Source organism: Ambystoma mexicanum, chromosome 9 (genome assembly GCF_040938575.1).
Source record: "Ambystoma mexicanum isolate Mex_15411 chromosome 9, UKY_AmexF1_1, whole genome shotgun sequence".
Lineage (NCBI taxonomy): Eukaryota > Metazoa > Chordata > Amphibia > Caudata > Ambystomatidae > Ambystoma > Ambystoma mexicanum.
Genome location: NC_090931.1, coordinates 890,227,411 through 890,254,097, shown reverse-complemented (window position 1 = coordinate 890,254,097; position 26,687 = coordinate 890,227,411). Strand labels below are relative to the sequence as shown.

Here is a 26,687-nt window from a genome sequence, read left to right as displayed (position 1 = left end):
GTGGACTACAGGACCCTATGACGTGGGTCTCTTGAAGGGGGTTGAAGAATTGAGGATTAAACTGAAACCAGGAGCAATTCTACCAAGAGCCCAACAATATCCCATGTCCAGAGAGGATGATGTGGGGATTTTCAAGACAATTTCTGCCATGATGGACCAGGGCATCTTAGTGACGTCAGAGTCACCATATAATACATCAGTGTATCCTGTGAAAATAAAGTAAAGGGGTCTTGAAGGCTAGTACAGGACCGAAGGCCAATAAACGATATTGTTGAGGCTGAGTTCCCTCTAGTCCCTAACCCGTCTACAATCCTATGTAATCTACCCATTGAGGCAAAATATTTCACTGTGGTTGACTTGAAAAATGAATTTTTCTCAATCCCGTTGCACCGAGACTCACAAGATCTGACGTCATTCACATTCAGACAAATGCGTCTGAAAAGCACGAGGCTGCCACAGGGGTACTATGAGTCTCCTATTTTCAACAGAGTCCTGCAGATGGACTTAAGCAATATTGCATTAAAAAGTGTCATCCTGCAGTATGTGGATGCCATCTTAATCTGCAGCACAACAGAAGAGCAATGCAGGCATGATTCTGTTCAGCTACTGACTATACTGGCTGAGAAAGGATATAAGGTTGACAAGGAAAAGTTACAATACTGTCAACAAGAAGTGCTGTACATAGGCCAGCGGATCTCTCAGGCCATACTGAACACGGCTAAACCGCACACGATAAAGCAGATGCAGAGCTTTTTAGGCCTATGCAACTATGTCAGGGCATGGGTCTTCGACTACAGCTCTTACACTAAAGCCTTTACTTCAGGCTCTAAAGAAGGCCCAAGTGACGAAAGAAAAGATCGAATGGTCTGAGGCCCTGGAGAAAGGGGTTGCTGAACACAAATGAGCTATTTGCACAGCTCCAGTTCTAGGGATCCCCAATTATGCAGAGGAATTTTACCTGTTTTCACACACAAATGGCAGCGTCATGACGGCAGTGCTCGCTCAAAGAACCTTGTTGGGGTACAAGCCCCTGGCTTATTACAGCGGGAATCTGGACCCACTAATGAGAGGCCACTTCCCATGTGAACAAAGTTTCGCTGCCGCAGCGTTCGCCATAGAGAAGGTGACAACCATTGTAATGGGATGCTCAATGACATTGTACGTCGAGCACTCATTATTTGCTATTTTAGAGAAACCGAAAGGCACATTCACATCTCAGAGAGCTTCTGCTTATGAAGTGATCATTTCGAATCCCTCGATAAAAATAGTCTGATGTAAAATAGTGAACCCAGCCATGTTCATAGCAGAGCCAGTCCCTGAGGGAGAGCCCATACATGATTGAATTATGAAGAATTCTATGATGAAATCCCCAGGGTGAAAGAAAATGCCTTGGCAGGAGGAGAGATCGTCTTTATTGACGGGTCTTCAAGGATCGATCAAAATGATGGACAAAGATATACATGCGTCGCTGTAATGAAATACATAGCAAATAGGGAATTCTGAGTACTTATTAGTGCACGAATACCACCCCATTACTCAGCACAGGCTGCAGAATTATTGGCAGTGATACTCCCCATTGAGAATCACACAGACCAGGAAGTAACAGTGCACAGTGACTCCGCCTATGTGACAACAGTACACGGAGGCTTAGCGTGCTGGAAAAGGAGGGGCTACCTCCGAGCAGACGGCACGCCTGTGCAGCACGCAGCCCTATTGCACAGGCTGATTAAAGCACTACAGCTCCCAGTGGGCATAGCGGTCATGAAATGCGCCACCCATACGAAAGGGATAGATTTTATCTCACGAGGAAACCAAGCAGCAGACACGGAAGCCAAGCATATGGCATCCCAAAGTGAGACGATTATGGAAGTGGAAGGCGCCTGTATCAATGAAAGAATGATGGTTGCGCAAAAATCACCTGAAGCCTATAATAGCCTTGGGCAAACGCAGCTAATGGAACTACAGGGGAGGCACCACAGGAAGAGAAAAACCTGTGGAAACGTCGGGGGTGTTCTTTAAAGCCCTCTGAAATCTTGTGGCGACAAGACAGCACTGGTAAACCAGTAATGTGTGTAGCCCTATTAAAAATAGCGCTGGAGCAGTTACATTACCCGGCGCATATGACAAAGGATAATCTAGCAGCAACACTCGCGGAAGACTGGTTCATACCGAATTTAGCTGAGCATGTTGCATTCTTTATGGTGAACTGCACAATCTGCCAGCAATTCACCTCTGGGCACACACTAAAAGTAATGAGAGGAGTCATCCCCCGGCCCAAAGGCAATTTTCAGCACTTGCATGTCGATTACGTCTACATGATTCAAGTATGTATTGGGTACAGATACTTAATTGTTGTGGTGTGTCCATTCTCTAGATGGATAGAGGCAGGTCCATGTACACACCCAAACTCTACCTGTGCGTCAAATTTTTTGTGAGGGAAGTGTTCCCAAGGTGGGGGGTATACGAAGTCATGAGATCAGATGATGGCCCTCACTATGTTAAATCAATATTTGAACAGATTAGCTTGCTGCTTGGTATAAAGCACAAGTTCTCGTCGGCTTATCCACAAGGTAATGGAATCTGAGAAGCTCAACGGCTTGTTGAAGGAGAGAATAGCTAAGTTGAAGCTTACTCCAAGGAAGGGATGGTTGTACTGTCTTCCATTGGCACTGTATGCACTTCGGAACCAACCAGGCTCCAACCATCATCTTACGCCACACGAGATAGCCGCAGGAAAAAGAATGAGAACTCCCCTGACACCCCGAGATCGAGCTAGATGTGATACCCAGTCGACAGGAGAGGTTTTAGGGTCTGAAATGAAAAATTACCTGAACTGCATGACATCTTGCCTTACTGTAATTTCAGACCAGCTGCAGCGACGACGAAAAGGGTGCAGCACAGCACAGAACACAGACACTGCATCAGACTCAGTTCAAGGTCTTCATGTTCCACTCGTCTTCCCTGGAGCCACCGTCCTTGTGAAAAACCATACAAGGAAAAGGTGGGATGAGCCAAGATTCAACATCCTTTTATCGTAGAGGACTGCACACCGTCCGCAGTGAAGCTACAGGGCAGGAGAGCGTGTATTCTTCTCGGTGATAAACCCTACATCGGAGAAGTCCCCATGCCTGCACCCCAACAAGAGGAATCAACGAACGATGGAGAAGAACCACAGCACGTGCAGACGAGATCCATGACGAGGAAGAAGGACGCATGACCAGCAAAGTAATAACAAATAACTTTTTGCAAATTGTGGCTTAAATTGGACACTCCTCTAAGCAAAAAAGGGGATAAGGACATAAAAAACGGACACTCTCTGCATCCTAGTTGCAGGGTGAAGAAGAAAAATTGCATGCATAAGCCACAATATAATCTGTTGACTTTGAACGTCAGACTGAGGCACACTTAAGCCTTGACTAGAAAAGTATATGCCATAATTTGACCAAGGACACTTACATTGAAAGCAAATACAGCATCCCAACTCGTTGCACACCGAGACTCTATTCGGAATCACTTATGGTGTCGCGCAGTAGCGACATCCTCAAGGATGTGGTCACCTATTTCGACTTAGTACTGATGTCCCACCCGTCACTGGTAGGGAGGCTCACCAGTGTCACAGACTTTTTACACAATCCTGAAAACGAAAAGACAATAAGACAACTCCTCACTTTCATTGCCGAATAACTTATCCTACTCCCCGAGTACAGTGAGAAAGAATCAAATATTTCCAACACAGGCGGAAATAAATGAGCTTGTCAACACACTGTTCTTTCACAAAATCAAAGAATGTCCAACTCTCATTGGAAGAACGACAGACACACTCGCATTTCTTCGAGACCCAGCAAACGCTGAACATTTAAGCCGTCTTTTAAATAAGATCAGAATTCTAGTCGCACTCCACGCGACCGGACAGTGCAGACATTGTTTACATCAAGGAAAAAACATACAATCCTGAACCCAGCAAGACAGGGCAAATGTCCCTGTCACCAGAAGACAGCAGATTGGCACACAATGTCCTCTTTCGCTTAGTCACTGACTTTCCAGAGCTAGTGGGGGAGACCCATGTATGTTGACGTCCTCACATTAATCAGAGATCCAGCTAATGTCGCACAGATGGGAATGCTCCTGCATTGAATCATACTCCAAGTGGAACTTTCCAACCATCAGATAGACTATTTGAGGAGATTCTAAAAAAGCCTTCAGCCGAGGGACAGATCGAGGGAGCAGAGTCAAGAACTTAATTTGTTATATTTGTTGTCATTCTTTACCTAGTTTTTCATACTGATTAGTGTCCAATATGTCCTCAGGACTGAAGCAGATTCGGGGAGTGGACTGGGAGCTTACTTACTTTGAATATGCACAGTAAAGGAAATCACTGAAGTGTTATTTTATTTTTTCTTCCCATAGTCTAGCAAAGGAACTGCATCCTGAAATAAGAGACAATTTGTCATTCACAAGAAGGGGGACTCTTTTGAAGCACCTGACACTCTAAACACAGAATTTGAAAGACGATATTGGGCGAGGGAATAATAACAGTGACATTTGTTGAATGATTAAAATGGGGGTCCAGAGCAGCAACCTGGTCCTCCCACAAGCAGAGAGGCAGCCCCGCTTCTCTTGAAGGAAATGCTGTCGCATAACTTATAAAACCATAATGTCCTTGTGCATCATATTTATCATTTTTTTACTGTCATTAACGATCAGAACTGCATTCTTTATTGGTGCACGAAGCATTCCAACTTCAGTGCACCTACCTGATGATACACGTAAGAAACCCACAAAAGCACCCAGACCTTAGTAATTCCAGCCCCTAGAAGATCTGACGGTGGAGTGAATGAACTTGAAATTAATGTAATTAGCAATGATACACATACACTTGAGGTAACAAGTGAAAAGGAAAGCCGAAGACAGGGTCGGCATGAGATGAATAAAGTGAAATCAATGACAACTACTCGCACACAAACACTGAATGCACATGAAACAGGCCTAGTGTCAATGACCGCAGAACCACGAACCAAAGCAGTAGAGAAGAGACTGCCTGCCATAAAAAAAACCTTCACAACAGATATTGTGAGAAAACAAGAAGAATTAAGAGAAAAACCTACAGAAGCAGTCATATTAGAAACTCTTGAGAAAACAAAAGCCAACTCAGAGAAACTCTCTGCACAGACACAAGTGATAGTAGACTCATTCCCATACATAGCCAGAGCGAGGAAACTACAAGAAGAACTGAAGAACAAAACCACAGAGACTGTATTGCCAAGCACACATGTCCTAACACAAGGGACAAGTACCAGTTCCACAATACAGCCATATACCGGACCGGCGTCAGACTGGTTGGCATGGGCATTTGCACGCAGCAGAGAAAAGATGCATGAGGGCCAGGAAAGAGCTGCCAGACTCCTGTCCACTCAAATAGTACAGATGAAGAGACCTTCACCATGGACCAGGATACCCGAGAGTCCTCCAGCAAGAAAAAGCCATACAGATGCATTTAGGGATGTAGTCATAGCCAATTACAGGAAAACACTAAGAATCAAGAGAAGCATGCATGGAGATGACAATGAACTAAATGACTACATGGACAGCACAGCACATCTGGGAAACAACATTTGGTACCAGCACACGAAGGAGGTTGGGAGACGAAATTCTGGAGGAGAATGCTTTGTTTGTGCACTCCTACCGTACAGCATGGGTAAGACCAAGATCTTCGTAGCTGTAGAAATTGATGTCCCGACAGCACACGGTCTCTCACATGTAGCAATGTGTAAGACCAGGGGCCAGTTCATGGGAAGTGACGCCTCATTGATCTGGGCAACTGACACAGTTTATCCCGATGAAGAGGATTATGTCCAGGACATTAAGACGAGAAACAGAGCTCATACTGGGAATCATGTGATCAGGTACGAGAAACCTGAAGTTAAAGGAGCAGGAATAAGATGGGAAGTAAACCCGAGACTAAATGTTCAGGGGAAAACTCCAGAAGAGGCTCAAATTTGGAAGAACAGAGGCCAAATGCAGATTTGGGGAACAGTGCTTACTCCCGACGAATGGGAGAAAGGAGTAGTGATCTGCAGAGCATGGATAGTCCTTGAAGCCTGCAAGGAAGCAATTGAGAACTCACAAAGACTGTGCAAACCAGTATGGCCAAAACTTTCAAATCTGCTGACATGGGTCGAAGACAGGAGGACCCTTGCAGGAAATGCCGCTAGAAAGCCCGAAATTGTGCTTCAGGAACAATAGCACAAGGAAGATGGGAGAGAATCAGAACTGTGGACAAATCTTTGACGCTCCAGGAATGGTACATGGAACCGCAGTCATTATGGATCCTTATTGGGCATGCAGATCCAAGGCATACATCAGACTGCCGAAAAACTGAGGAGGCATATGCACAATAGTAAATGTCCAAGTTCCAGCACTGGTGATCCCAAAAAGTGACCTGAATATTGACAGTTTCCCAAAAGGAGACGCTCACCTGAGAAAGAAGAGATCTGTGGAACTGATAACTCGAATGAAGAGAGAAAATTACTTCTCTGCCAAATCAGAAGAAGCATTCCACACAATCCCATATGAGCATAGACTGTTCAGTCTCATCTCATCTCATCTCATCTCATCAGTGTTCACAACGCTCTTCGTGCCAAGAATCCAAGTTGGAGTAAACACTAAATGGTTGTAGATAACCAGATGGGAATTGCTACAGACAATCAACACGACCATAAAAGGATTCAATGTGATTAAGGAAGAGTTAAGAGCAATCCGACTGATGACTCTCCAGAACAGATATGTCCTTGACATGATCACAGCTATGGATGGAAGAGTTTGTGCAAAAATTGGAGAATCATGTTGCACATTTATACCTTCTCATAACAAAGAAAATTGAACTTTAAGAGAAGCCATAGGAATGCTGACGAAGCTACAGAGCCAGATGATCAATGAAACCGACGAAGTTGACGATGACAGCTGGCTCGGATCACTATTCTCATGGGTTCCACAATGGATGGCAGATGCATTCAAGTTTCTGGGAGCCCTGCTAGTGATATTACTAGGATTTTATGTCATCAAGATAATAATCTCACAATGCCAGAAAACTGCGAAGAAAGCCATAGGGATGAAGATCATGATTGGTGTCAAGCCAGGATGGAGGCCTAGAGATCTAACTGATGATGAAATAAGAGACTTTGTGAAGGCCAGCGAGCATGCACCAGAAAGTACAAAGTTTCTTTATCCCAGGAAACACAGAAATTATGAGGGTAAATGGATTTACTGCAGCCCAAATGGACAATACCAATTAATGACATGGAATAAAGACAAACATGTAAGAACAGCAGGAAGCCTAAAAGGAGTAATAAAAATATGGACTCCAAAGAGACACTTCTTCAAACCATCATGTACAAACCCAGAAGATGACGAAGGAATGAACCCAGATGATGAAGTGAAGATGAATACAGAGGAACCAAGTAAGCTGAATCCAGAGGAGGAAGAAGAAGTGGTCGATGAATCGCCCAGAGGGGGGAGTGTAGAGGAGGTCGCAAATAAAGCCTGCACTCCCATCGCCCCTTTTGAAGTACCAGGAACGCTCACACCAAAATATGTGACGTATGACGCACAAATAAACCAGCAGAGAGCCTCAGTAGGGCTCTGTCCAGTGCCTATCAGAAGAACACCTGTTCAAGTACCAATCCCAAGAAAACCATGGACAGTAAGATATCCATTGAGAAAACCCTACCAGCAAATAAGAAGAAATAAAGATTGTCTAAGCACCGTCCCGGAAGAAACCAAAAAAGGCCTTGATGACAGACAAATGGTGATGTCACGAAGGTCCGGACAGACTCGCAAGTAGGAGATATGACGACCCAAGGATGACACAAGAGACAAAGTGCCATGAATAAGGATATCTTGAACCTAGAAGGAGAGACGATGTTGAAATATAAAGAAGCTTACGCTGTAAAGCAGGACAAAGTCATTCAACCAACTAACGGCTGTATATATGTTTCAAACCGCAAGAAAGCTAAGAAAACAGTGTGGCTTGCTATGCTTAGTAGAAGGTAGTCTGCGGCAAGCACCACCTATACATATCTACCTCAACGAAGCACATTATATAAGTGCGAGTCCACTTTACACAAAAGCAGAATCAACTCAGGTTACTAGAGGCCAAACAGGACAAGACTCGTATTCCAGCTAAAACGAGAAGAGATGGCTGAATCGAAACTCAGCAGATGCAACTTGCGCCAGGAAAGAGCCAAGTTCAGACCAATAGAAGGAGCGAACAGTAGCTTCGCAGAATTGAAACTTAAGAACAGAATATCCTATCTTTGGAAGGTCGAGATAAGGAGGCATAGGCAGGTGGCAAGCTGAATAAGAACTAAATGCACAAATTGAGGGAAACTAGGCAGATTCACAGTGTGAGTAGCACGTGACCATCCGAGCGATAAGAGGCACAGGTTCACACCTACGCTTGGCAGCCGCCCAGACAGATATCATAACTTTTCCTGACAAGAAGATACAGTTTCGAGGCCAACCACAGCCAACTAATTGACACATAGGCACTAAAGTATTGATTGAATGAATGAAGGAAGGCCGGGTGAATCGTGGGGCACCCTGCACCTGGGTGATCATTCTGCGTGCTGCTAAGTAAAATGGAAATTTATGCACGGGGTTGAAGCCAACCCAATCACAATGGACCAAATAATCTAGGGTCCTATAGATAGCAGAACCAATTGGCTGTTGTACTCTTAATGACGTCTACAATAGTAATGTTAGAAGGAAGGGCTTAGATGCCCACCTGATTGTGTTTATCCAATCCTCTCACTCCGTTACCATATACAGATATAGTACCTATAATAAAGTTACCTTTTCCTAACCAATAGAATGGCATGTTAACTTTTGAGTGTTACACGTCAATGATGACAAGTTTTGAGTTTAAATGTTTTAACTTGTGTGAAGTTCGGAGAGTTGAAGCGAGACGGACTATCGCATCACTGTTGATTTCATGACTTGCTGTTTTTTGTACTTGTCATGAAACTGACTCCCTTTGCCAAACCATTGAGTTGTCCTTATTGATTGGTGTTGGAGTAGAAAACCTACACTCCCATCCATCTCAAAGGTGCATCTATCTTGTCTTAAAGTACTCTGGAGCAAACCCAGACTGTGGGCCGGCCGGGGGTCACCCCAGTACACTAGAATTAGATTAGGCAATTATGGTAGCAAGCCAAGTAAATTGGGAGCGATGGGGTCAGTTATTTTCTATAGAGAGATCAGAGCTATCCAGGGAAACATTTTTTTAATTAAAATTAAAATACAGGAAGGGAAGACTTGCCTCTTACCAAAATTTGTTAGACAAACTGGTCTGTGGCCACAGCCCTACACTCCTCGACAAAGTCCCTGAGCCTACCCTGCACATGTGTAGGCTCAAAGGACAATGCAATTTCCAAGGATCAACGCCCTCCCCGAGATGCTGCAGGTTTGAAGATTGTTTCCTTTGGCCCCTGCCTTTAGTCTGCTTTTTGTAAAATCTGGTCCCCTCACCAAAACACCTTCCCAAAATTCAGCTTATGTGGTGTGGTGGTACTGTTGCGCTGTAAGGAATGTTTCTGGAATAGAGTAGGTGATAGGCCCAAAGACACAGCCTGTCTAAAGTCCTTAAACCTCTCCAAGGTGTAGTCCACCATATCACTAAACAACTCCCCCCACCCCTCCTGCAAGGGTTTGTCTTGCAACTTCGCCTTAATATCAGGCAAAAACACTGATAGCCACAGCCAGCGATCCCTCCCGAAACAACCTAACCCATGGTGTCCAGTTCAGCTTAGCTGATATGACCAGAAGCCTCAAAGCCATCAGCCACCTCCTGTTTCACTGCCTCTTGGCTTCAAATAGGTTGGTGTTTGATCGATCATCCACCACCTGCCAATATGCAAACTAGTAACACCCCAGGTTGCGGCAACGATCAGTGACCGCAATGCCAAAGAGTCAGAAGAAAACACCTTCTTGGCAATAGTATCAATGCTCTTGGACTCCATCTCTCTAGAAAATGTAGGAAAGAGGTGAAGATTCCCCCTTGAATTTGCTGTGCATACCACTAAATAGTCAGCCATTGGACGATCAAATAGGTATGAAGGAACCTCCCCTCACAGGCCAATATTGCCTGAGAATGTAAATTTTAAATACCGGAGCAGACATCCGCATCTTGCAAAATGTCCATAATCTGATATCTGAAGAATTCGACAAAAGGCAGTAAGAGATAATCTTCCCTTGGAACCTTCCACATCACAGCCATAATCATATTCTCCTTGCCTGATGTGCAGCATCAGTTGCCTGAATAGTACAGGCCTTAGGTACTCATCTTATAAAGGCCCATCGTATGACTAATTCCACATTTCAGCCTATTTTTAAACACTGTCTCTGGCAAAGTATCAAGCCCACAGGCATCCTGCAAGTCACTAAAGAGGTCAACTTCCATCTTTCAGTGCTCATCAAAACTCTCTAAAGACCTTCAATAGTGATCTCCTTAGACAGCAATGTTATGATCTGGTTTGCCCATGAAGGCATCCACATACCCGCGCAACTTCAAGCATGGGTCTTCCACTGCAAATTCTCCCGGTACAATGCCAATACCCAGCGGCACCGTCCTAGATTACACAAAGTCGGTGGAGTAATACTACCCCCCTTCTCAAAGTTCTCCACCAATGACTTATTCTCACCTTACCCTTCTTATAGTTTTGAGACTGTGGATCGGACCTAGCCATATCTAAATGCATTTGCAGTAGGTCCTTTACTTACCAATCTGTGCTGCTGTAGTTTCTCCCAGCTTCTTTTCGCCGGATGCTTTCTCATCTGAAATTCTATCTCCTCTTCCTTGACCCTGAGATTCAAGGGCTCCTGAAATAACAGTGTGATGTTAAAACCAGTGATGTAGAAAACTTGCAGCATCCAACAATCAAGGCCCTATGACGACAACATCATTAGTGGGCGTCTGTTTTCGCGGTACTCTGATGAAGAAAAAAAAACAGTCAAACACCAAACTTCCCAGAAGAAGCCAGCTCTCTGCATCCAGAAGACCAGGCGTGGTGGTAATCACAAGAACGTATAATGTTCATATTATTATTCATTTTACTCATTTATATATTGTTATAGCACAAACTACAAGTCCTGGGCAGACTGCAATGCACACATCCCCTAAATGTTGACTGGTTAGGTGTTAAAGAACTACACAATAATTGATAAACTAGAGAGCTCAGTAAGGGTTAGCGGTGCTGAGGGGACATGTGTGGTGTTAACTAGAAGCATGTGGCCTAGGTTTTTACGATGTGATGTCAGTGCTGTGGGACAAAGTTTGGGAATGTGACCTTGGCTTGAACTGAGAAGATTAGGTCACCTCTTCCTAGATGTTGCCACCTATTACCCTCAAGAGCTGAAATCTGCAACCAATCTTACACAAACTATTCAACATGGTCAGATTCCTCTCCAAACTGCCATCCACACACCCATCCACTGCAGTATGCATCTCCCTCATGGACTAGTTCAACTCTAAAATACACATCAGGCAAGCCCTCCCATATGCTCTCAGACTCTCACCCCCTGCTCCCAAACATTCCAACCCATGGGACACCTTCCACACCATCGAAAGAAACCCTCAAAAACAAAATATGCATGCTTCCTAGACACATGTCCATCGCAAGCTGCATCCAATTGGATCGCCACCATCACTGCACACTGGGTCAACATCAACGCCCACCTCTCACATGGTACTATCCCCTCTACACTCAAAACTGGACAATTCTGACCCCAAACTCCTCACAATTGGCCTCATTACTATCCTGCCATACCTCATCAGAATCATGGAATGATTTGTCACCACATCACCGCAGACAACCTACTCAACCCATTCCAATCTGGCCATAGACCTGGAAACAGCACTGAGACCGCTACACTTCACATTTCTGATGACCTCCAACATCAAAGACAAAGGACACACAGCACTACTCTTACTCCTCGACCAATCTGCAGCCTTCAACATCATCGACCACACCATTCTACGCAGCATCCTATCCCACAGGATGAAACTGTCAGGCACCGTCCTCAACTGGATTATCTCTTTTCTCACTGGCAGGACACACTTTGTCCCCATACCCCCCCTATTGATCAGACCGCACCCCAGTCAAGTATGGGGTCCTGCAAGGCTCCTACCTTTCTCCACTCCTCTTTAACCTATATGTAGAATAACTTGGACAGACTCTTACCAAACAATGAACATTGCCATTAATAAGCAGACAAGTTAACATAATTCCAAATATCATCCGCTTCATTACTCCACTCCCTCAAAAGCTATCTCTCCACCATCACCACCTGGATGGGCACCCACTTCCTCAAGCTCAACCCTTCCAAAATGGAATACCTCCTCACCTAAGCCCCCCGTACCTCACCCCCAATCCAAGGCACAAACACAATCTAAACCCCTGGATTAAAGAACTTGACACAGACAACTCACACATACCCCTCTCCATACCTGTCAAATACCTTGGCTTTACCATCGATCCCCACCATTCCATCACACACCACATAGATGCTGTCACCAAAACATGCACATTTTTTTTATTGTGATATTAGTCAAAATTTTGACTTTTTACACATATAAAAACAAACAAAATACATTAGCAATAAGACATGAGAAAGAAAACATCAACACAATACTTACAGAGACCAACCAAGATCAATACGATCTTAGAAAATTTCAAAAATGCAAAATAAACAAATAGCATTTACAGATAAAACTCGAGACATGTCTATGCGTCCTCATCCTTGTAGAGGGTATTCATATACATTTACTAATAAATTCATGTCAACTAGGAATCGCATTACTTCATATGCAAGAAATGTTTCATGACCTTGTGACAATCTTTCCCAGAAAAGAATAGAATTCAAGGTTTCCTGATTATGCACAAATATTTGGAATCTTTTCTGCCTCATGGGCCACGTACCCTTACACCCAAATAACAGATGTGGAGTGGTTTGTCTCACCCCTTCTTCACATTTATCACAAATATTACATGGATAAATTATTGGGTCTCGAATATGCTGTAATTCCAGGGTCAGTACCAGATTTAGCCTGAATCTTAAGAAATTTGATGTTATTTGTTTGTTAAACGCTCTCTTAAGATACGCCGGAAGGAAACCAAGTGGTCTGTCAGTTTTTGTCCATGAAGCCGATAGTTTGGCCTCTCTCATTTTGGAAATGGTTCTAATCCAGTCTCTTCGCCTTCGATATTTCTTTACCATAAGAGGATTCTGGATTAGAACATCCACTTTAGAGTCCACCGCTGTCAGTATACTTGTACAGAAAGCAATCAATTTCTTGAGGAAGCTGTTATCATTCCTTTTCATTTGATCTGCTACTGCCTCATACAGGGATGCTTTCCGAGGACACAGAATTAGTCTATATAGACTTAACCATTTCCATTCCATTTGAAATAGCAATGATCCAAGGCCCAACTCATATCGTAGGCTTGGAATTGGTATACAGTTTGGCAAAGCTAGAACCTTTTTCTATAGCTTGCTCTCTATTTTGTCCCAATTTACATCAAAAGATTGTGGATGGCATTCTAACCCATAACTAATAGATGGAAGAACCTTTGCCCCATAGAATTATATCAGAGGTATAAGGGAGAATTTGTAGTACTTTTAGTACACATTTTTCATTTGTGCTCCCAATTTTCTTTGTTTGGGTTCAATTATTGACATCAAATGCGACAGAGGGATAAGATGGTATCTGACACCCCAAATGGATAACCTCTTTATCTATCGGCACCACAATGTTATTCAGTTGCCATGAATATGATTTGATATTTTTATTAGGATGTTTAAAAATCACAATCTTAGATTTTCCTGGATTTATAATCAAATCATTTTGGTTTGCATAGTCCAATAAGGCTGTAGCACAATTTGAGTGTGGTCCATTACAACAATGTCATCTGCGTAGGCAAGCCATGATAATTTACCCACGCCGATATTTGGGGCCACTAAGCTTTTATCCATCAGCCATTGAGACGAATTCGCCATAAATAATATGAACAAAAAAGGGGCCAAAAGGAAACCCTGTCGGACCCCCCTCTGTTTTAATAGTTTTCGATAGTAGACCAGATTGTGTGAGTCTAACTCTGAGAAACAAGTTTTGATGGAGATATATTAGGATGTTTAAAATGCCATCTGGTAGGCCCCAGTTTTTTAATTTCCGCCACAGCATAGTCCTATTTATTGTATCAAACGCCTGGGAAAGATCCACCCAGGCCGCGAAAAGCAGAGTACCAGCTTTAGAAAAGGAAACTGACGTAACACAGTTAAGAGTAAGTATGTTCAAAGTGGTTGATAAGCCTCGCCGAAAACCTGTCTGTTCCCTAGGAATTATACCATTGGATGTAGCCCAGTTTTCCAATTCCATCAGCACTAAACCACTAAATATTTTGCAATCAGCGTCCAAAAAAGAGATTGGCCTATAGTTGGTGGCCAAGGATCGATCTCTTTTTATAGACCAGAATAATGATGGCCTGTTTCCACGAATCTGGAGTTGTTTTATCGAGGATGTTATCAAACAGAATCTTCAGTATTCGGGCCCATAAAGGGGAGTTGTTTTTTAGGACAGAGTTTGACAAACCATTTGGTGCAGGCGCCCTTGAGTTTGAAGATTTTTTTATCAAACTCTCAATGTCTTCCACATCAAAATGTAAAGTCTAGTTTGTGTCATGCTGATATGGATAGGATTCTAAGACAATCGGGGCATACATTTTCAAAAAATGGTCCACCCAAGCCTTTTCAGCAACAATTGACTCTAAAGATTGAAAACTCGAGAATTGGGCAGAGCTAATAATGGACCAGAAATTCTTCGCATTTTGACGGAATATCGCCTTCAACATTTCTTCACCATCTTTTTGAAGTAGCATAAATCTATGGCTTCTAACCCAGTTCTTATATTGGTTATTTATTTGATTTATTTGTTCTGTACACGCCCTTTCATTTTTTACTGTTTTTTTATGTTATTCTTTTCAGCTCTTAATTGTTTCTTTTTTACATAAATCACGTTATCAAAGCAATATTTGTGGCCATTATTTGGTTTATCTTTTCCCATCCGCGGTGGGTTCAAGGATCATATAAAACCTATATAGTTAGTGGGATTAGAGTGATTTATCAATTCTTCGGGAGAGAGCACGTCACATGCTTTCCCCATATTGTCATTTAATATTTGACCCCATTTATCAAATTTTACCACTCTATTGCCAACTGCATTCACCTCCAAAGGATGGGAATGATACGGATCCAAAGATGCTGCTTCCAAGCTTATTACAAAATCCAACATGGCATGATCACTATCCAAAGTGTGAGTCAACTTCAAAGTTACACATTTCTTAAAGATGTTTCCAGACACATATAGATAGTCAATGGTTGAAAGGATTCACCTCTTGCCCAGGATGGCACACAGGGGATGTCCCCCTTCACATTCCCATTTAACCTTGTTAGATTCCATTCCAGCATAAAATTCTCCCACGCATATCCATTCGGTGATTTCTTTTTAGTGGGAAACAATAGTACTTCTGCATTCACAGTTTGCGCATTAAAGTCACCCAATATTATCAGTTCATCACTCGGAAATTGTGTTTGAACTAAGACCAATAGATAAGACAAATACTGGAGGAAAGAACCGAGGGCCACCACCATAGGGTTCCAATACACTGTGATTATCACGCAGTGTATAGAGTACAAACTATCATTCCTCAAAACTCTCACTACCAATAGACCTTGGATTAAGTTCGATACTAAATTACATTCCTAGAAGTTCTCTTTTTTACATGCTAATAGCAGGCCGCCACTTGGCCGCCCCACCCCACTAGAAATCGCACTTTGTTGGAAAACATAGAAACCATCAATGCCCACCTCTTCAACTAACCAAGTTTCTTGAAGGGAGATCAAGCCAAAATTCAGAAAAATAAAGTACGATTGTCTCCCACAAATGAGAAAATGGACGAAAGGAATAAAGCGAAGAGGATGGAAAGATGAATACAGGAGACGGATGAGTGCACAGACAGATGGCATGGAATGTAAGAGTGCATGGTATAAATGGAACCAACAGAATAGATGATTCGACTGAGACAGGTGTAGTGCATGGGACAGATGGAGAGCACGGAACGGATCGAATGCTTGCGACAAGTGACATGGGCTGAACCGATAATGCAGGATGAATGAACGAAGTGAGTGGAGCGGATGAAGTCGGTGTAGTGGACGAAGCGCGTGGAGCGGATGTAGGGTGTTGAGCGGATGTAGGGTGTTGAGCGGATGTAGGGTATGGTGCGGCTGCTTGCAGCGGGTATAGAGTGCGGAGCAAACGGGTGAAGTGGTTGGAAGGAACGGGTGAAGTGGTTGGAAGGAACGGGTGAAGTGGGTGGTAGGAACGGAGGATCGATTTGGAAGAACGGGTGATGTATATGGACGAGACGGGTAAAGTATGTGGAAGGAACGGGTGAAGTATGTGGACAAAATTGGTCAAGTATCCCGAATGAAACGTGTGAAGTATGTGGATGGAACCGGTGAAGGGGCTGGATCAAGTGAAAAATGTGGTTGGAACAGAGGAAGTATGGGGTTGGAACGGGTGAAGTATGTGAGTGGAACGGATGAACTGGGTGCAACGGATGAACTGGGTGCAACGGATGAACTGGGTGCAACGGATGAACGAAGTATTTGGATGGATCGGGTAAAGTAACGGGTAAAGTATGTGGATGGAACGGGTAAAGTATGTGGATGGAACGGGTAAAGTATGTGGATGGAACGGGTAAAGTAGGTAAAACGAAACAGGTGAAATGGTAGAACGGATGCAGAAGGTGGATGAGTTGGTGGAACGGGTGAAGTGGGTGGAACGGGTGAAGTGGACGGAACGTGTGAAGGTGACGTATGTGGATAGATGATGCATGGAGAAAGGATAAGGCGGGTAGAACGAATGAAAGGAGCAGACCGGATGATGGAGGGATGACATGCATAGATCGGACGAAGTGCACTGATCAGAAGGAACACATAGAACTGATCAAACTGATAAAATTGAGTGAATAGAATGGATTGGAGGGCATGAAACGGTCGTAATGCATGGAACAGTCGGAGTACATGGAACTATTGGAGTGGGCTCAATCTCAAGCATCTAAGGTAAACCACCATATCAGATCTCCACGCTTACTCTCTTCTTTACACTACCACTCAACTAGAACACAGCGATACTATGACACCATTCGGTATAGCTGTTCTCATACCATCATTTGCCTCATACTCCCCATCACCCTAACTAAACACTGCTGGTTACACACCCTCCAGCCTAGGCGTTCTCCTCAGGCCTAACGCAGTCAGAATCGATCTGGATAACAACCTGTCAGAACGAACACATACTCTTGATCTCTCAACCACCACACCTACCGCTAAGAAGCAGCTATCACACGAATGTCAGACCAGCTGCACACATATTCAATGCTCACATGCACCTTTATGACTCTCTCTAGTCTCTCTACTGACTTGAACTTCGGTTCCAGAGGGCGTTCAACCTACCAGCGCCTTGAGACCATACCAATGGTACATAAGTTGCTATGTAAATGCAAAGTAAAATAACAAATGAATTATAGCCTCTGGAATTCCACGACAAACATCTCAGTTCCTGTTTGGCTAGAGCCTCTGTTCAGGCAGCCCCATTTTCTGGAAAACGTGTGCAATTATTTCCAGGACCATTTCCCATAAGTATCCCACACCTCCCATTTTTATAGAATCCTTCTCATGGTGGATATTTGATGCAGGGCAGGGATGGTTCTAGACACAATGTAACCTCTTTTAAACCATTCCCATTTGAGTCCAGCATAGATTCAGAGGCTAGTCTCCCCATTTGAGTCCAGCATAGATTCAGAGGCTATTCTCAATTTCATTAGAAGTTCAGTTGTGGCAGTATTTGGGTAATTTGGGAAGCTTACTTGATCAATATCTTTTGAAGTCAGATATTTTAATAAGTTCATCGATTTCATCTCCTCCAAAACCACTGGTCGATTTATTATCTTGAGACTTTGATATAAAAATCCTCTGAGACAGAGTTAGCCCAATCATTTTTGCTCCCCTGGCCCGCTGTACATTTAGAATTCGAGCTAGGGAGCATTCTTTCGGGTGGTTTTACTATTCTTTGGTCCACCTTCTCCATCTATGGTGTGGCTCCTATGCTGTCCTCCGACCCCCTGTATTCTTCCGCCAGACCTTGAGCCTTGTTCCTACTCAACTTTTCCATAGTCGGGATATTAATTCCCGTCTTTTGATTTTTTGCTTCCAATACTGCTTAAACCTTTATATGCTTGTGAAAGATTGGAGCAATTTTCATAGGTGGCAGACTTAATTCCAATTTTTGTTTTGGAGGAAGAAAAATTGGGGCAATCTTCTTTGGTGGAACCAAAGAATCAGTCCGACTACTCACTGTAGCGTTGGAGATCACAGGAGAAGCCTCGTCCACTTTCTTATTTGGTTCCAGGTCAGACCCTTTTGATTTATGATTTTCCAGCAAGCCCAACCTTGGCCCTTTCAAGGTTACTTTATCAGCTCTTGGCTGGGACTTTTTTTCAAACTTTTAGCAGGTTGCTTCAGCTTCTTTTTAAAGGATTCCGCCTCCTGTTTCTTTCCTTTCACCATCTCATTCCTTTGAGCCCTTTTTAATTCCTCAGCTTTCCTTTTGCTTTTTTTCTTTGATTTTCCATTCAGCTTCTTACATTTTTTTATCCAAGATCTCCTGCTTACCCAGCTCTTCATTGGTTTGGTCAGGGTTTTGCCGCTTTTCTTTGTTCTCATGAAGAGGGGCATCATCCTCTACTAATTGAGCAAGACGCATAAATTCTTCCATCGTTGAAGCCGATAGGGGCGTATCTTCCCAGGCATCAACTAACTGGCCTTCCTCATAATTCAGTGGAGCCTCCGCCTGCATCTGTTTTTTTTTTACTCAATTCCCAGTTTGTTTTTAGGAGAGCTAAATCCTGTTTTAGGTCATCACCTTCTGCATGCAGAGATTCCAGTTTTTTTAACTGGATTTCCTGAAAAGATTTCCATAAGTTTGTTGTAATTGTTCTCTCCTCATTTATGGATGATTTTAAAGCCACCATGTTAGAGTCCACTGACTCCATATCCTTCGACAATTCCAACAAAATTCCAGAGTGCATTTCCACTTTTGTTTTAATATTTTCAAACACCTTCACCAAAGAGCTTATTACAAAGTTCAAAGCTGCAATAGTGGGGGGTACCAATTCTTCCCCTACCTTTGCTCGTGGATTTAAGTCTTCTTTTCTCTGTTCAGAAGTTTGATTATACTTTTGTTGTTTTGGTAAAACGTTTTCCTGCACTCGTGACCCGGTTTCCACTTCTGGAAACTGTTCCATAGATAGATCCAGATTTTGAATATAGGCTGCAGGGGAGTGTACACTTTGGTTAGTTTGATTAGCCGAGTTATTTATTGACTCCTGGAATTGAGGAGAGTGATCAGTCAGCGAGGATATATGGTCTTTAGTTACCACATCACTGTCACTTGGAAAGTGTGCCCCAATAGTGTTTTTCATTGTGGTAGCCGTAACTGTATAGTTTAGATTTGAGATTAGAGTTGTTTTGTCTCTGGTATTTAGAGGCTCATCTAAGGCTATGTCCTTATTTTTATCAGTGTTAATACACTGCAAACCGGAACTTGTAGGGACTTCAGAATCTTCTGGGGGGGTGCTGTTATGTGGCAAAAAGCAACCCCTCCCAGAAGTAGATTGAGTTGTCATAGGATTCAATGACATATTTTGCCAGTCCACAGGAGTAGAGTTGGCTTGTGGGACCGATCGCATCAGTTTATCAGTCATTGGTCCACTCCGCAAATTATAGATATTTGACATCACTTTCTTAGATAGAGTAAACACCCAAAGCAGACCGAGTCAAAGGTCTTAAACCCGCAGTCCTCAGTCTGCACTTAAATTGTTGATAAGGCTCAGAAGACTTAGGATTCGTGAAATCAATAGCACCCAAATACAGAGTTACTACAGGCTTGATGTATCACAGGTCTGCATAGACAGTCAACTATTAAAGAATTTTCAAAGTAGCATATTAGAGCCGTATGGGTTACGATTATTTTGTGAGTCACTATAAAACAGCACCAGAAACACGAGATAAAAGGAGCAAAACTCAAACAGTCTCTCGCGGTTCTTAGCTGGAGAGCTGGCTGTAAAGACGGAGTGCAGGGGGGGCGTAGAGAGTACAAGTTCAAATATACCTCACCGTTGCCGGTGCCACGAGGTTAATTGCGGTGGGCGTTCCGTTATGCGAGGACCGCAAATCAATCCAATTAGTAGATTTTGCCTCGGCACCCCTCCTCCTCGCACTCCCAGCACAAACAACAAACAGTACTGCCCGACGCGTTGCCCTTGCCCTAAGACTTACTGGTTTCCGTTATCCGGCAGCCGCCCAAGCCGAACAGCCAAACAGCACCAGCCCTTATTCCACCAGGGCTTACCCTTCATATCAAAACATGCAATATACAACTACACCCCCTGCGAAACCTCAGACACATCCTTCCCCTTGATGACTTCCACCCCACAGTCCAAGCACTGGTTCCGTTCAAGCTGGACTATGGTACTGCTATATTCACAGGAATCCCCAACAGCACCCCTGCCCCCTGCAAGCCATTCAAAATACAGCAGCTAGACTCAGCCTCCATTTATGCAAACATTCGCACATCACTGCAGCCCTTGCCCATCTCCACTGGCTCTCTGTACCTGAGAAAATTTCCTCCAAAGCCATCCACCACAAGAATCCATCTAACCTTCAGGAAGGAAGGAAGGAAGCCCGATGCCCGTTCACACCAACACCCACACGACACACACAGCGAGCAAGCATCTCCTGCACATTTCACTATGCAAACTAAAATGCATACAAAAACAAGCATTTACCCATTGGGCACCCAGAGCATGGACTGCACCCTCCATCACCACTTTCAGAAAGAGCCTCAAAACGGTTTAGCTGTTCTTGAACATCAGTTCCTACCGTTTCATTTTAAAGTCATCAAAGTTTGCAAACCATGCATTTCCTGCCAGCCAAGCCACTTTCATGTTTGTAAGCCCACAGGGTCATGTTACATTCAGAATTTTGCCTCGCGCACTGACCATTACCTCAGCTCTTTGTTTTTCCCCTCCTTAAGTAGCGTGCTGTGTTCCAGGAGGAGATAGTCTTGAAGTTGCGAGAAAGGACGGTGTAATAAACAAAAATTCTAGACAAGAGTGGATGGATGGGAGGGTGATGAGGAATAGGTGGGAGGAACATCCAGTCGAAAGAACGTTATCAGGGGTACGTAACCTGTTCTTCGAATGGATTGTGTCCTCCCAAATATTGCTCATCTTTGATAAACTGCTTTGGGAGTCTGAGTTTGGCAGAGGGTTCCAAGAATGCACTTTATTGGTTAATGTTATGGAGAACAGCTTTGCCAAATATGGCTTCCCCTCCTGAAAAAGAATCTACACAGTAGAATTTACTAAATGTATGCAGGGACTTCCATGTTGCCGCTCTGCAAATGTCCCTCACTGCTACACCTCACTAAAGAGCCGATGAAGCACCCACTCCTCTAGTAGAATGCACTCTTAGACCTTCGGGTGAATCCTTGCCAGCCAATGAGTAACATTCAATTATGCACATAATAATCCATCTAGAGATGGCTTGTTTTGTGACAGCTAATCCTAATCGATGACCAGTATACACAATAAAAAGCTGATCATCTTGGTGAATATTTGCAGTCCGTGTGATATAGAAACTGGTAGTGCAATACGTTGTGCCAAATGAAATTCTCACACAACCTTAGGCAAGAAAGAAGACTTATCCTTGGAGAAGGTCGTGAAGGTCGTGAAAGGTTGTTTGGAAGATAGAGCATGTAGCTCACTTACCCTATGGGCAGATGTGATAGCCACTAAAAAGGGAGTTTTTATGGTGAGCATCCTCAGAGGGCATGAATGTAAAGGCTCAAAGGGAACTCCCATAGGACCTCTTAGTACCAGGTTTAGATCCCATGGTGGCACGATGAAGGACGTAGGCGGGAACACATTTGTTAAGCCTTTCAGAAATGGTGTCAGAATTAGTACTTTGAAATATAATCCTTCGTCCGGAGATCTTTTAAAAATTGAAAGGGCCGCTTAATAGCCCTTCACCGTGGCTACTTGCAGCCCAGAATGGGTCAAGTGAAGTAGGAAAGATCAAACCTGGGGAAGTTTACATGAGAAAGGATCTAGTTTGTTTTCCCTGCACCAGCTGCGAAATCTATTCAAACGGCAATGGTACATGAATTTAGTTGCTTGTCTTCTCGCCGAAAGCAACACTTCCATTATGTCTTCCAGAAGGTCCCAATCCTTATATCTCACCCTTTCCGATACGAGGCGTGAAGGTTGAGAGTCCTGTTCTCTGGGTGAAGAATGTGACCTCCCTCTGGCGAGAGTAGATCCCCTCTTTGGGGGAAGATGAATTGGAGTGCAGATGGCCATTTCCAGATAATAAGGATCATGGTTTTCCTGAACTTTTTTCAATCTCCGTATTACGTGAGGAATGACCGAGACTGGTGGAAACGCATGCAAGAGTGGTAATTCCCAGTCCACTAGGAGCACGTCTGCTAGAGCTCCTCTAAAACACTTGTGTACGAGCACGATACAAATAAAATATCAATATCAATATCCTCTTTGGGGAAATTCCCTGGAGCAGAACAGCTCGCACTTCCGGTTGACCCTGGTCGTGAACAGATCCACTTAAGGGGTTCCCCAAAGGGTGAAGATCTCTTGAAGGACTTCCTGAGCTAGTTACCACTCATGGGAGATTGTGATCTGCCTGCTCACAGCATCCGCTGCTGTGTTCTTTTCTCCGGCTAGATGAACTGCCGAGAAGAGTTGTTCCTTCTCTTAGTGCCCAGAACCAGAGCTGCATTGCCTCTCTGCACTGGGGCAGTGACTCTACACCCCCTCTCTTGTTGAGGTAATGCATAGCCACTGTGTTGTCTCTCATTATCAGGGCACTCTTTCCCCCCGTATTGAGCGCAGGAAGGCTATCAGCGCTAGTCTGATTGCCCTCAGCTCCAAAAGGCTGATATGGAATCTCGACTCCGACTGAGAACAGTGTCCGCTTATTGAAAGCTCTCTCATGTGCGCTTCCCATACTGAGAGGGAGGCGTCTGTCACAACCGTTGTCTCCGGCCATGGTTGCCAAAAGGGTTCTCCTCATCACATTTTCTCAGCCGGCCCACCACAGGAGATCCTGGGTGACCTTTGTCGGGAACTGGAGAAGGTTGGTCATTCTGCCGGAGAATTGAGATGACTGGGATCTCAGAGCCCACTGAAGGGATCTCATTCTCAGACATGCTTCTGGCACCAGAAAAATGCAGGATGCCACGAGTCCGAGCAACCTTAGGAAGTCCTAGGCCGGAAGACGTTGGGCACTCTGAAATTTTCGGACCATCTGCAAAAGATGTTGAGCCCTTAACTCGGATGGCGAAGCTTTTCCCAAGGATGAATACAGGACTGCTCCAATAAATTGAAGCTTCTGAAAGGGTGTCAAGTGGGACTTCTTGAAGTTCAGGGAGAAGCCCAGCTCGTGGAAGATGCGGCAGGTTCGACAGATGATCCAGACACTGTTCCGGAGAAACAGCTCTGATCACCAGTTGTCCAGGTATGGGTAGATGTGAATCCCCCCATCCCCTCTCCTTAGACTTGCCGTCACCACTGCCATAGGTTTGGTGAAAACCCTCGGGGCAGAGATGAGCCCGAATGGCAGAACTCTGATAATGAGAACTGCCAACGGCAAACCTCAGGTATTTTCTGTGCTTCTGATGTATTGGCACATGAAAGTAAGCATCCTGGAGGTCCAATGACACCAACCAATCCTGTAGTCGAAGGGCCTGAAGGATCTGTGAAAGAGTTACCATCTTCAACTTGCCCTTCCTGAGGTATTTGTACAAGCATCTCAAGTCCAAGACTCCTCCGTTCTTTAGGATTTCAAAGTAAGGAGAGTACCAACCTAGGTTCCTCTCTGCTACAAGTGCTGATTCTATTGCACCTTTCTCCAAAAGGGTTTAAATCTCTCATTTATGAACAGGTCTGGAACCAAAGTGATTTTGTTCTTAGGGGGCAATCGGGAGGTCTTTTCAGGAATGGTAGGCAGCATCAGTCTGCTTTGTAGGACCCATGCATCCGTAGTTATGATTCGCCAACTTTGGACATGGTAAGATAGTCTGCCCCCTACCACAGTTTTGTGGTTGTATGAGTAATTTTGTTGTTCCACCTGCAGCTGTGGGTAATTCTGCGGGTGCTTAACAGGGAGTCCTTCCTCCTCTACCTCTTCAAGGATAGGGTCTTCTTTGACCTCTTTGTGAAAACTGACCTCTTCCTCTAAATATGGATGAATAGAAACAAAAGGAATGACCTCTCCATCCTTGACCTGTAGATTGAGGTTGTCCTATCGCCAACCCTAAAGATTTTGCTACAGCTCTAGAAGCTTGCAGTTTTTCTACACTGCTATCAGCCTTCTCCACAAAAAGAGAAGTACAATCAAATGGCATGTCTAGCAGATGTGCCTGGACGTCTGCCGAACAAACTGATTTTCTCAGCCAAGACATGCGTCTAAGTACTGTGCTGGCAGCCATGGCTCTACTGGTCGGGTCGACTATATCTCAACTAGATTGAAGAGACTGCCTCATGGCATCTTTAACATCTTGTATCAGGCTTAAAAACCATTCTCTCTTCTCCCTCTGCTATGTGATCTGCTGCTAAAGCAGCTACACCCCAAGGAGCATGTGTGTATTTCGCTAATGCACTTGTAGCAATGCCAGATTTTAATGCCATACTTCCTGCAATAAATACTCTTTTACCCAAAGAGTCCATACTCCTACTTTCCTTATCTGCTGGAGAAGGATAGGCTGCAGCCTTTGAAGATGCTGTTGCTGCTTGAACCACACAGCTTTCAGGCGGTTGGTGCCTGTTCAGAAACCGAGGATCAACAGAATCAGTCTTTTATTTCTTTGTCAATAACTTAACAGATGGAATAGAATCTGGTTTTAACCAGCTCTCCATTACCCTTACTCTCAGGGCTGCATGGAATGGTAATACAGCTTCCCTAATTGGCCCACTGTCTAAGATGTCAGTGAGATCGTCAGTTTCTACAGTAGCTGCAGGTCTGGACCATGCCAGATATTCAGCTACTTTATCAATAACCAAACCATCCTGTAAGAAGGATCAGTATCACCAGCATTAACAAATTCTGTTTCTGGTGCTGTTTCCCCAACTACTGGTTTCTTTTAATGTATCCACAATATTCTGCATCTTGGACTCATCTGAAATTAATTCTTCTGGAACATTTGGGTTTCCATATTCAAACTCAAAAGGGGGCTGATCCTCTTCCTCCTCATCATCATCATCATCATCATCATCATCATCATCATCTTCAAAGATAGAACACATCTGCCTAAAGAAACCAGGTCTTGGAATGGGTTGGAACAATATAGACTCAGAAGAATGCTGCGATGAGGTTGAAGGCATCAAAAATGTTGACCGTTTATTCGAAACTGTCGGCGAAATCATCAACACCTTATGTTGCTTCGAAGGCTCAATATGAATTCCATGCCTCAAAAGTTCAGGTGACAAACATGAACATTTCAATTCCTTCGAATAAGGCTTCAATGCAGTTAGTGAATGTTTCGAGGCAACAGACACCAGCTTTTTCTTGTGCGTCGAGGAAGATTCCTTCTATTTATGTCGAGTAACCTCTCTTCTCGGGCTCATAGAGGCGCGAGAAGGGGAAACACGGGACTCCCTACCAATCTCAATATACGCTGTGAGGTGGCCACATTTCTCTGACTCTTTTAGAGGAACACTCAGAGGAGCGTGTCTTTTAAAAATGTCTAACATTTTTAAGGGGAATTTTTTTTAACTAGGCTTGAGTCAAGCTCTATTTTGTGCAACTAAGTCTTTCAGAAGATGAAGATGAAGACGACGAGGGCCTGCAATGCAGTTTATCCTTTTTATGTGTATAGGATGATGAGCATCGTGAACCGGACCACAAACGTCTATGTTTAGAATGTTTTTTTAACAGGAAAGACATCTTGATTCAGAGGAACATTTCCTCTTCGAAGGGGTAAGGGCCAGGGATTTGGGGGAGGGTTTACCTGCATAGAGTTTCCCCTTCCTTTCCCTCAAGGCCTTAACAGTCATCGACTGACACGAGACACAGTCATTGACCTTGTGGCTAGATCCCAAGCACCACAGACAAACATGTTGCCGGTCTGTAATTGACATCTTGGCCCCACAGTCTGACCACAGATTGGAGCATGCCTTCGGTGTGGAGGCCATTTTCAAAGTAAAAGTAATTGAATCGCTGAGGCGAGTAGCACCGAAGCATGCAGCAATGTGGAAAAAACGGAACGGAGTTAACGGTCAGCACGCTTGCCAATATAAGTCAGCATCAACGTCACAAAGGCCGCTACAGAGGCCGTGGATGATGAAGATTCAACACTGCACGAGCTCGACCCTATGAAAAATAATTCAGAAGCAAGCTGCAAGCAGACTTGAATATCAAAGATGAGGAATACATGTGAGGACACAATCCATTCGAATATCAAGTAACAATTGCCATTTTGTACACTATTTATTGCAGAC

The 26,687-nt window shown here is 43.9% G+C and overlaps 1 protein-coding gene across 4 annotated transcripts in view; it reads right to left on the bottom strand.

Moving 5' to 3' along the window:
- The window catches only part of TRAF3IP1 (TRAF3 interacting protein 1), a 1,297,461-nt gene that overhangs the window by 576,322 nt on the left and 694,452 nt on the right, over positions 1 to 26,687 (bottom strand). For all 4 annotated transcript variants that reach the window (XM_069616014.1, XM_069616012.1, XM_069616015.1 and 1 more), the window contains one exon: positions 10,777 to 10,875. In XM_069616014.1, coding sequence (XP_069472115.1) covers positions 10,777 to 10,875 — 99 coding nt within the window. The remainder of the gene's footprint in view (positions 1 to 10,776; positions 10,876 to 26,687) is intronic.